At 36.3% G+C, this 12,500-nt stretch overlaps 1 protein-coding gene across 1 annotated transcript in view; it reads left to right on the forward strand.

The window, feature by feature from the left end:
* Window positions 1-12,500, forward strand: part of LOC133641705 (mucin-2-like) — a 59,389-nt gene that overhangs the window by 46,853 nt on the left and 36 nt on the right. The window contains exons 32-48 of the mRNA XM_062035647.1: window positions 1-143; window positions 226-473; window positions 650-833; window positions 1,893-2,103; window positions 2,178-2,353; window positions 4,896-4,965; window positions 5,409-5,509; window positions 5,577-5,608; window positions 5,694-5,871; window positions 5,971-6,075; window positions 6,156-6,196; window positions 6,282-6,404; window positions 10,005-10,103; window positions 11,724-11,852; window positions 11,922-11,961; window positions 12,034-12,157; window positions 12,234-12,500. The exon at window positions 1-143 is cut by the window's left edge and continues 32 nt beyond it; the exon at window positions 12,234-12,500 is cut by the window's right edge and continues 36 nt beyond it. Of these exons, the coding sequence (XP_061891631.1) occupies window positions 1-143; window positions 226-473; window positions 650-833; window positions 1,893-2,103; window positions 2,178-2,353; window positions 4,896-4,965; window positions 5,409-5,509; window positions 5,577-5,608; window positions 5,694-5,871; window positions 5,971-6,075; window positions 6,156-6,196; window positions 6,282-6,404; window positions 10,005-10,103; window positions 11,724-11,852; window positions 11,922-11,961; window positions 12,034-12,157; window positions 12,234-12,444 (2,215 nt within the window). The 3' untranslated portion in view covers window positions 12,445-12,500. The remainder of the gene's footprint in view (window positions 144-225; window positions 474-649; window positions 834-1,892; window positions 2,104-2,177; window positions 2,354-4,895; window positions 4,966-5,408; window positions 5,510-5,576; window positions 5,609-5,693; window positions 5,872-5,970; window positions 6,076-6,155; window positions 6,197-6,281; window positions 6,405-10,004; window positions 10,104-11,723; window positions 11,853-11,921; window positions 11,962-12,033; window positions 12,158-12,233) is intronic.

Genomic DNA, 12,500 nt, shown 5'->3' on the forward strand with positions numbered 1-12,500 from the left:
AATGGCAAGATGCATTGAAAACAACACAATAGAAATAATTCCCTATGAATGTCCACCATTAAAGAAAATCACTTGCGCCAATGGAAAGAAACCTGTTCTTGTTTCTGATAAGGACCACTGCTGCCACCAGTATGCTTGTGACTGTAAGTAATTCATAACTAATTGATCCCTCACTAGACTTATGTGTCTACTCATATATTTTTATGTATGCTTGTTTATTTTCAGGTGAATGTAAAGGCTGGGGAGATCCTCATTACATCACATTTGATGGACTGTACTACAACTATCAAGGAAATTGTACCTACGTCCTAATGGAGGAGATTACACCAAAACATCGCTTAAAGATTTTTGTTGATAACATCAACTGTAATCCCACTAAACAAGTTACTTGCCCACGCTCGTTAATTATATCCTATATATCAGAAGTGATCGTACTCAAGAGTCAAAATCTTGTTGGAGCAGCAGAACTGGAGGTAATAAAAAAAAGAGTTGTTGTGCGTCGACATTTTGTGTGCGTGTAACTTAAATGAACATGGTATCATGCTAATTGTGATTTATTCTACTTTCAAATGTTACATTGTAATGCTATTGTTCTCAACAAGTTTGACACCTATATCTGTTTCACCCTGTTTCTCTTTGATCTTTTAAGGCATTCCAAGATGAAAAACGCTTACAACTCCCCTATTTACAACAAGGATTTAAGATCTTTAATTCTGGCATTTCTTTGGTTGTGGAGATCATGCCTTTGGGAGTTATTATTACTTTTGGAACAAGTGGCTTTACTGTCAGTCTACCTTATGAATATTTTGGCAGCAACACACAGGGCCAATGTGGTAAGTCTTTTATTCCAGCAACTGCATGTATACAGTCGCTCACCAAAGTGGGTAAACTCCCTACAATTTAATTATATCCTTAAACAGTAATGGCTGTGTGTTTAGTCACTTTCAGTGAATATCAAGTCTATACAAGCTGTTCACTGATATCTTTAAAATATAAGCACGTTTAATTTTTATGATCTAGTCCACTAGTGTCAAACTCAAGGCCCGGGGGCCAAATTTGGCCCGCCACATTATTTTAAGTGGCCTGCGAAAGCCTGGAAATAATATGCGCTAATAAAATGCTTAATCTATTTTTTACTAAATATATTTGTTCTTTCCCTTTTGATCATGTACTAGATGCAAGAGCATATCTTTTAAAATTCAATATTTTCAAAATCAAAATATTATATTATCATGTATTCCAAATATATTTTTTGTTAAAATAAAGGAAAATACTGTACTTAAATATCTGCTTGACTTATCATTACAAAACAAATTATCAATCAAATTGTAGACTGTAAAATTGACAATAGATTTTACGCCAATTGAGTTTTTACCGTAAAATCAACTTTGGTACTGTTTTTTTCCAACAAACAAAAGAAAACATTAAAACAACAAGATTTTATGGTAAAAAAAACTAAACAAAAACTGGCAGCTATGTTGTTTGAATTTTACCGCTAAAAGCAACGCTATTGTTTTTCCATTCCATTTATAAAAAACATTTATATGCTGTAAAAAAAAAAAGACTGCTTTTAATGTAAACTTCTGGTGACTGAGCTGCAAGTTTTTAAAGTAAAATGTTTATATATTTTTTGCAGCTTATGTAAAAAAAATACATTGTTAATGTATTATATATACACATGTATATTCATATATTACTCATTGTTAAAAGCGGCCCTCTGAGGGCAACCATAACTGCAATGTGACCCTCAATCAAAACGAGTTTGACACCCCTGATCTAGTCTCTTCAGAATATTTACTGTAATAAAAAAATTGCTGAAATGTAAGGCTTTTGGGCACACTTGTGGAATAATGTACATAATTTTGTTAACTATATTGTGTGTCTGGTGTCAGGTACATGCAACAACAACAAAGCAGACGACTGCATGTTGCCTGGAGGCCAGCTTGTGCAAAACTGTAACGTAATGGCTGACTTTTGGCCTGCAAAAGATATTTACCAACCAAACTGCCAGATACCACCTGTGCTTCCGACCAATGCACCTGAGCCCCCGCCTACAATGACTCCATGCAACCCAGAATCTGACTGTGATCTGCTTATGGGCAGGTAAATCACTGTAGTGGATACTAGTCAGGGTTATCTTTTGCCATCCTGCTTTGACTCATGATTTTCTTCGACAGTGTCTTTGAAGAGTGCCATCCCTTCATCGATCCAGAGAATTACTACCAAGGCTGTGTTTTTGACAGCTGCCATGTGTCCAACCCAGCTATAGAATGCACCAGTTTGCAAATCTATGCTGCCGCCTGTGCTCAGGCTGGTGTTTGTCTGCACTGGAGGAATGCCACCAGACATTGTGGTAAAATCAGCCCAGTTTGTTTTTGTGTAACAAGAATCTTCATGTACAGCTTTTTGGCACTTTTTATAGTTTATGATATGTGTGTAGACCGGGGATGTTCAAAGCACATGTTGGGGCCCTAGTCATATTGTAAAAAGTCAAATTAATAGAGATTGTGATCCAATCAGCACCGATATTTGCCTTTTTTACCTGATCAGCGATCGGCTGATGAGCTACTGAGCACAGCTCATTCCCGTATTTACACAGCTAAAGATTGTACTCGCATAAAAAAAGATTAATTCAAAGGGGATGTACTGTCAGGGAAAGACATTACATTTCTGGATTCCTTGTTACTAGGGTTGTACGGTATACTGGTATTAGTATAGTACCGCGATACTCTGATTTTTTGTTAAAATGAAGCAAATAATGCAACTTTTTGTTTTATTTAGAAAAGTACCGTACAGTACCGAAAACTATCAAAATAATTTTGGTACCGGTACCAAAATATTGGTATCGGGACAACACTACTTGTTACACATATGCAGGAGGTGCGTGCTTGACTTCCAGGAGGGCTGCTACGAACGTGTCATCTATTCACAGTGCCGAAGATACTGAAATGCTTATAAGATAGTAATCCTCCCCACCATGGCGGAAAATCAACAAAGTGTCTTCCAATGACTGGTGGACTAGAGGAAAAGGAATGGCTAAGCATGCTACAAACACTAAGTAAGATGACGCAAGAAGCTAATTGCTAAAGCTTCAATGTAAAGTTGGGGTGATGGACCCAGATGTCGATACTATCGATACCTAGTATAGTATCCGTAAATAAACAATACTACAGTAATTAGAGTGATATTTTTTTTCTTGATCGTATTATTACAAAACATTTTTTGATCGTTTTCGTTATTGTTTACATTACAAACTCAGTAAGTTAAGTCCCTGGAAACAAGAAGGCTTTGAGGGCAAAGTTGTTGATTTTCTCTAGTGATTCTTTATTTTGTTAAAAAAAAAAAAAAGTAACATTCTATTGCTTGGAGTTAAATGATGTCACGTCCAGCTCATTAAATATGCGTGGTGGTCCAGCCAACATCGGTTCTCAATGGGTACAAGATGGCATTTAGCCTCTCTGGGAAAAAAAAAGCTCTATAATTGCGTTGTTTTCGGTTGTTAGACTGTTCAAACAGCGAAAGGGATTAACGGTTCTTCAGAGTTCCTCGAGAAAAAACCAGGAAGGGCGAAGGAGTGCAAGATTTTACAAAATGACAACGAGAAAAGTAGCATGCACTCCAGTCCAAGGGAGTAGAGTCTAAGAGTTTGCAGTGACCATTTTGTTAAAGGTCTGTTTGGTATACTTTTAACGTTTAGTGTTTCCTATTTAAGTATTATCTTGATATTATTTGTATTTCTTAAAACACGTTTGCTATGAGTGTTTCATAATGCACTAACTTGACTAGAAAAAGAAAAAGAAAGCAAATGCGAGCAAAACCTAAAAGAGTTATTAAGCTTTTACCAAAGGCAGCAATCATAAATGAATCTTGCAGCACATACACAATGTTGACGTCTGTAGTTATATTTTCCTAAAGACAGAAAAAAACATGAATACTCATAAACGGTGCATGCAACAATATCAAACATGTCTGTAGATGCAAAGTTAAACCATGAAATGCAACGAAAAGGATACATATTTATTTGGGAGAGTCTTGATACCAATTTCCTAGACCAAGCCACACACAAAGAAGTTGTGGACCTTCAGGATTTTCCAAGTTTCAATTTTTTTGTTGTGTAGAATGGCGTCTGGCGCACAAGATAGTTCGACATGTCTGGGAACGCGACCGACGGGTAATTCTTGATATCTCTCGACAAATCTTTTTTTGATAAAGTATAGCGAACTATTTCATTGCATAGTTGGACTTTTTTGCTCGTATCTACTTTTTGAAGGAAGATCTAGGCTCCTTGTGTACTCATACAGTAAGTGCGCTGCAAACTTGGCTTGGTTGACCACCCTCTTTTTTTTTTTTACTTCCGGGAAGAAGTCACGTGTCCGAATACAAGCAATACCACAAATTTAATACATCATCAGATTTACAAAAGTACTACCAAATTCAAAATTCAATTAGATAAACGTTATAATAAATGTGTTACTGTGTTTGCTTTAGTTACTTGCTATAAAACATTTTAAGTTCTATAATCTACTGTTAGGGTATCGGATTGGGACTCGTAATAGAGTCAGAGGTCGGATAGGGAACGCAGGCTAAAAATGTTTATTGGGGACATCCCTAAAATGTAAATATTAATAATTTCAGATATTATTAGACATTACACTAATTTGCTTTGTCACATATCATACAAAGCTAATATGTCAATGGTTAATTCAAATATTTTAGCTTGTATTGACCTACTTTGGATCGGTTTTAGCATCTTTAATGTACAAAATATATCAAAGTAGAAGCTGGGTCTTTCAGTTAGTTTTTTTTACGCGGTCCTCGTTGGAAAAAATTTGGACACATCTGGTGTCGACCGTTAACGAGAACTTGTCATATTGAAGGTTTTTCTTCACACACAGGAAGTGATTGCCCACCCGACAAAGTCTACAAACCCTGTGGTTTTGTTGAACAGCCAACTTGTGAAGACAGGTAAATTGCATAAGAGTTCTACGTATTTTTTTAGCTGATTCTGCATTTCTCGTTCATATTGTAAGAAGCATGTGCTCTGACAAGAACAAGGCAGTTTTTAGATGGCTTTAAATGGCTTTTATTTTGAATCCACAACATAATACAACAACAATAAGTGCTTTCAACCACAGGGCAAAAACAATAGTAGTTGTCACAGACTTTTACTGGAAAATGTCATTGTGTACACATTCATAAATGCTGTTTAATGACAGAAGAGAAAGCTGAAAAATAAGCAAGAGAAGAAAAGGAGCTGATTTGTTGACATTAAAAGGAATGAAACGAAACAAAGAGAAGGAAAGCATAAACAGCAGAGCCTGTCAAAGAAAAATAAATACAACAAATCTGCAACAACATTCAGTACATATGTCATTGTTGTTAATATGTTTGTTTATTCTTTCTCACAGTCGGAATGTACCAACGTTAGACTACGTGACTGAAGGCTGCTTTTGTCCTGAGGGTACAAAGCTCTTCAACAAAGAATCTGGCATATGTGTTGCTAAGTGTGGTGAGTATATCTTCTACTTACTCACTTAATAAATCAAGTCTAATGGAATTTGCTCATTTTCCAACAGGATGTCTTGATCCTGTGGGTATTGCTCGTGAGGTGAGTCATGTCTTTATGCCTCATGGTGTCGTTCAAATCCCTATTTGATGATTTCACTAATTTGCGGCTGTGCTGTCTTTGTCAGTTTGATGAAAGATTTCAGTACAAATGCCAAAACTGCATCTGCGAGGAGACCACCGAGGTTATAACATGCAAGCCTAAGGTGTGCCCGCCATCACCTGCGGCCAACTGCACAAGTCCAGGCTTCGTCGTCGTCAACGAAACCAATCCAGCAGACCCTTGCTGTACTGCCGAAGTTTGCAGTAAGATGTGAAGCACCGCTGCACATTTACTCTTAATATATTTATAGTCCACATGCTCCAAGATGTCTGTCGTTTTCATTTGGTTCATTATGTCTACAGGATGTCACAGCAACACATGCCCAGTCAATGACATGGTGTGTCCAATTGGATATACTGTCGTTGTCAGTGTGCCTGTGGGAAAATGCTGTCCAGAACACATATGCGGTGAGCCTTTAGTTTCAACATTTAACATTTACACACTATAATTTAATCATATGGCAAACCTTGGCCTACGTCCTTTCTAGAGCCGAAAAAAGTTTGCGTCCACAAAAATGCTGAATACCAGGTAATTCCAACATTCCATTTATAATCCTGTAATGTTTAATCATGCAGTATCAGACATGCAAATCCTTAACTCTTTATTTGTTTAGCCTGGTGATACGGTTCCCGTGGTTCCGTGCCAGGAGTGTACCTGTACTAACTTTGTGGACCCCAAATCTGGTTTATTGAAAATAAACTGCGAGTTTCAGCAATGTCAACAACAATGTAATCAGGTAAGCATAAGTAAATGTAGCCATTTTACTTTGAGTTTGTTTATTTGAAGTAATATGTACTCAAATGTGATATATATTTCTTAAAAGACACAAAATAATCTGCCAAAAGGGAAAAAAAGGCTTGCCAAATGCCATTTTACTAATATTTTGCATTAAGAAGAATATTTCAGGTTTTAGTACATATTATTTAAAGGGGACCTTTTGTGATATTAATCTACATTTAAAACATGTCCTATTGGTCTAGACCAGTGGTCCTCCACCACCGACACATTTTCTACCGGGCAGCACAGAAACATTAAATAAATAATTTATAAACAACTGCATTTTCTCCGACTTAATTTTCTCCTGTCCCATTAGACCATGGGTCGGCAACCCAAAAACGTTGAAAGAGCCATAGTGGACCAAAAATACAAAAAAAAATATGTCTGGAGCCGCAAAAAATTAAAAGCTGTATATAAGTGTTATAATGAAGGCAACACATGACGTAAGTGTCTATATTAGCTATAATAGCCTACTATCAAAATGATTATGTGTCGCAGGCTGAAGCAAATCTTCGTAGACAGAATTGTTGAAATGTAATATTTATTCTACACATTTAGAAACCATTAGTAAATCAGAGGCTACTCAGAGGGTGAGATAACTCCTGGAAATGACTGGCTTTTAATGGCCAAAGTTATAGATGTATGTGTCCAAGTAAAAGAAAACGGTAGAATGTCTTCTTTTAATAGATTTATTACAATCTTTGGCAAGCTCTGTAATGTTTGCTGTGGTCTGGAACAACATGGCACACAAACAACTATCTGAACTGCAGCCAATATTACATACAAATAATGTGTCATGAGACATGCAAAACTAAATATAAACAAAGAGGATAAAAGTAAAGGATATTAAATGAGGCATAATGATGCAATATGTACATACAGCTAGCCTAAATAGCATGTTAGCATTGATTAGCTTGCAGTCGTGCAGTGACCAAATATGCCTGATTAGCGCTCTAACAAGTGAATAACATCAACAAAGCGCACCTTTGTGCATTCACGCACAGCATAAAACGTTTGGTGGACAAAATGAGACAAAGAAGGAGTCGAAGATTTTACATGTAAACAAACTGTTGCGTCACAGTCCACACTATGGTGAGTTCAGGAACCACCAAAATGAGTAGGACAAAACAATGTTCACCAAATACTGTCATCAGTGAAGCATACACACAAACATATTAAACAGTGGTAGTTCTAACAATTGGGAAGGTTTGTGTCATGTTGGTCCTCAAACAAAAAACATACTAAAACAAAAAAAATATTTCCCCCCATCTTTTTCCATTTTCAATCCTTTTTAAAAATGCTCCAGGGAGCCACTAGGGCGGCACTAAAGTGCCGCGGGTTGTTGACCCCCGCACTAGACACACCAATAAGCTTGTTCATAGATGTATAATAAAACTCCTGATAGGAAGTTGTTTGTCATGTCTTAGTTACATGGGACAATGCACATCAATGAACAGATCAAATGTAAATGTGCCAGATTGTAGCCTAAGGCTAATTTTCATCTGCAGTCCATGGCAGGTTGTTGGTATATACAACAATATAAGTTAGACAGCACCAACATCAGACATAAACAGTACAATAACTCAGACTCAGATATAATAATACAAATAAAATAAAATGTAGACCCATTTAAAACAGTTGGTTGCTGCATGAGCTCAGCTCAGGAGAGATCAAAAGTAAGGTGACCATGGTAGTTCAAGTGCATACGGTAGATGGAGAAGTGTTAAAGTGCAAGGGTGCTAAATTGTTGCATATATTTAGTGTACTGAAAGACGAAAATACACATTTCCCTTGGCCGAATAAGTATAAGTGCTGGTACTATTGCACATAGCCCTATTGCAAAAGAAGTTAGCATTAGCAGATGTGTTTACACACGGAAAATTGCACCAAAAAAGCAAGGCACCGTTTACATTTCAACCAATACGGTACCAATTCCCAGTATCTGACAATCGATGCTGTTACTCAACAGTACCAAATGTTGGTACATTTGTGTGTGTTAATTAACACTAATTGTTTTTGATAACAAAATCTAATTATTATTGCAACATTTAAAAATGAGCTTAATATGATAACTGCTGCCCAGTTGTTTTATTATTTTTTAGCTATCTCCTTTGCAGGTATGACATGAAGTTACAATTAGAGTTGCAAGTCCAAGACGTTATATGGCAGTAGTGTATAGTAAATGGTGTGTTCTCTAAGTATTGTACTCATAATACACCAGCTGCTTGATTGTAACGTGGTTGTAGTTTTCATCAACACATTTGGAGGTTATGAAATCACCATCTAAAATCTCTAGTGCAAATCAGTAGTGTATTAATAACAGATGTACAGTATATTGGCGTTTGAAAAGTGAAGCCTTACCTACGTTTAAGTGTTTTTGAGTCATTTGCTTTGATGATTTGATGCTTTGGCATTGTTTAACATGATTATCCAACGTTGTTGCAACATTTATAAATCAGAAAAGACTAAATTCATTATGGGTCCCCTTTAACGTAAACAAATTATTCTCACGACAGGAAAAATAGAATTGTCCTGCTTTTAGTTGTACTGACCAAATTTGGAGACTAGCAAGAAATGACACAAGCAATTGTCGATTGATTTTAAGGAGTTTAGCGAAGTTAATAAAGAATATATGCAATTTGTTTGTTGTTATGTTATGTTATAATGGCGGCATTGGTCAGTAATCAGGTTAATGCAGATGTTATTTCACCTTAAAGTTATCCTTGACAGGACTGTTACTGTTGCCAGGTTTTGAGCAAATAAACAAGGTACATTCAATTAAAACATTTGAAATAGGTTCCTGGATGACATTTTAACAATATAGTGAGTAATAACCTGTGATTAATCCAAATGTAAAAGTGTGATTAATCAGGACTAATATAAACATAAGATGAACTTCAACATATCTAAAAAGCTGAACTTACCTTATAGCTATTACTTATACTTTTGTTCACTTTGTGTATTCAATCTGTAACGTAAATATATACATACATAATGAATAATGCTAAATAAATGTGCATGAATAAAAAATGATCAAAGTGTTAGAGTCCACATAAACAAGGTGGCTGCATATACATGATTTACAATCAAGGTTCAAGGTTATGTTATATACTTTGTAAACACTGTAACTTTTCTATTGTTTTTATAAATCAAGGAAAAATAAATAATTCACAAAAAAGGACCCACTAGGCTAACTTATGTCATTTCAAAAGGCAATGTGGATTGATATTACAGTAAACCAAGTTTTTGGGGAGTAAGGGAGACAAATGTGATGAGGGAGGCTGACTGCGCCACACTTTGAAAAGCCCTCATACAGAGCATTTTCATCAACTATAAATGCTCTACGTTAGATTTGCTTGTATTGATGAACGATATTAATGAGTTTGTAAATGTAAAAATGATGATTGCAGTATTTTTTTGGATCAATATCATTAGCGTTTCACACACTCTCTTGTGTCATTGCTAGCCAAAACATACCCGTGCGCTAAATCAATAAGAACGTTTAAGTCAAAATGTTGACAAAGTCCACGTTTTAACATGCACTCATGCTTTTTGTCAGGGTTATAGATATGCTGCAGCCAAGACCAATGAATGCTGTGGAAGGTGCATACAGACACACTGCCTCTTAAATATCAGTGGAAGTGAGCAGGTGGTGAGGGTGAGTGACTTTAATGTATTGTATTTCATTTCATTTCCTAAATACGGTAGATGTATGTACAGTACTTTAATGGTTCTGTGACCAAACTCTTAACTCAAAACACTTGTATCGAGTTTCAACATGTAACATACCTTTTAAAAAGAAAATGATTGCATAAAAACAATAGAATGTACTACAAACAACTACAGTAGTTTTATGAAGGAATGTAATAATAATGTACAGCATCCACCTGAGAGAGCAGACTTCTATGGTATCTCCTTTTCACCGTCAAACACACCATCTGCAGATTCTCCCTATTTGAATGGATAAATGTGTAACATTTAGGTATTGATGTAACATTCTTGCCTGGCGTTGCTGCTATTCTGCTCCAGTGTGATGCAGACTAACTCAAACTGTTTTACCAAGTCAGCAAGCTACATTTCTGTCATGTTTTTGATCATTTCTTTCTTCAATTCAATGAATATTCTTATTCTCAGCACTGCCTTTCACACCAACTTTTTTTCATTCCCATGTTTTGAAAAACAAAGTTCTTTCCATCTCTATCTATAGGCCAATGTTAGCGAGCCAGATCTTTTGGTGGAATTCACTGTAACGTTTGCTACGCTAACTAGTGGCGGGGTTGCTTCATACTCCAGTTTTTGCTTGCAACCTAAATATAAAAAGATAGTCGAGAGACAGCTCTTATCTCAAAACACTCACAACAGACTATCTTTGAATCTCACTAAAACTAAAATAATACTATTTGGTAACAGTAGAAGAGAAAGTCAAACACAAATACAAATAGATGGAGTAAATATTGAAAGGGTGAAAGAAAACACATTTTTGGGTGTAACAATAGATGATCAAATGAATTGGAAATTTCATGTCAAAATATACAACATAAAGTAGCAAGAATCACGTCAATAATAAACAAAGCAAAACATGTTCTGGACCAAAAATCACTTCATATTATTTACTGCTCACTAGTGTTACATGTCTGAGTTGTTGTGTAGAAATATGGGGAAACAACTACAAATGTGTGCTTCATTCATTAATCATGTTACAAAAAAGATCAATTAGAATAATACATCATGTTGGATATAGAGAACATACAAACACTTTATTTATTGTATCACAAATATTGAAATTCAACGATTTGGTGCATTTGCAAACAGCTCAAATGATGTACAAAGCAAACTATAACCTGCTAGCCAAGAATGTACAACAATTCTTCTCAACAAAAGAGGGGACATATAACCGTAGAGGAAAATCACATTTAAAACATTTGTATGCTCATACAATACTGCAATGGATTAAGCAAAGAAATCAAACAAATATGATTCAGTTTGAATATTATTTATGTATTTAATATTTGTTTACTTAGTATGGTATATTATTTGTTTGTTCACTGTTCTGTTACAGAGAACAAGGAAATAGGATGAAATTGATATGGTATAAAAAGGGGTAGGATGAAATAAGCTCTGCTTCTTCCTACTCCTTTTCGGACGTGCTGTAATGAAACAACTGGAAATGTGTGATGAATTACTTGCATGTTCCAAATAAACTGAACTGAACTCTTAAGCTGTGGCACTCTTAAGTTGAGGTACCACTGAATAAAACACTGAATGTTGTTGTCTGCAGCAAGGAGATATGTGGTCACCACCGGGTGACAAGTGTGAGCATTACACCTGTGTGAAACATAATGACACGTTAACAGCTGTCGCCACACGCATTGTGTGTCCACCATTCCAGCAAAGTAACTGCCAACCTGTAAGTTCAACTTTTTGAAAAAGAGCTTACAATAGAACTAATGCTTTACATTTTGTTTTCTTCAATTAGGATACAATACAAACCGCTGCAAATGGCTGTTGTCAAATCTGTGAGTACTTGTGACCACTTTACTGGTGGTAAAGTCAACAAAAGTCAGCTAATTGTGTCTTTTGTAATAAAGGTGTGGAGCGGGAGAAGGCCTGCAAGCTGGTGCAGACTACAAAGCGTATTGTACACAAGAACTGTCAATCTTTGGAGGAGGTCAACATTCCATACTGTGAAGGCTTTTGCAACACGTACACCAAGTACGTTTACGCCCACCATTTAGTCACAGAAATGTTCAAGTATATGGTAATATTCATTTGGAGTCTCTTGCTTCAGATACTCAGAGGAGGCGTCCGCTGTGCAGCCGACCTGCTCCTGCTGTAAGGGCGCCCGATACAGCAATCGCACGGTGGACTTGCAGTGTCTGAATGGAGACGTTGTTCCTTACTCCTACATCCACATGGAGGAGTGTACTTGCACTCTGAGCGACTGCAGCACACATGTGGGAGCTCCCGTTAGGAGGAGGAGAAGCTTTACTCTTTTCTAATTTCAAAATCACATTTATGGATGCTCGGAGAAAAAGGTCTCTCATCACACAGCTTA

Source organism: Entelurus aequoreus, linkage group LG24, assembly GCF_033978785.1.
Source record: "Entelurus aequoreus isolate RoL-2023_Sb linkage group LG24, RoL_Eaeq_v1.1, whole genome shotgun sequence".
NCBI lineage: Eukaryota > Metazoa > Chordata > Actinopteri > Syngnathiformes > Syngnathidae > Entelurus > Entelurus aequoreus.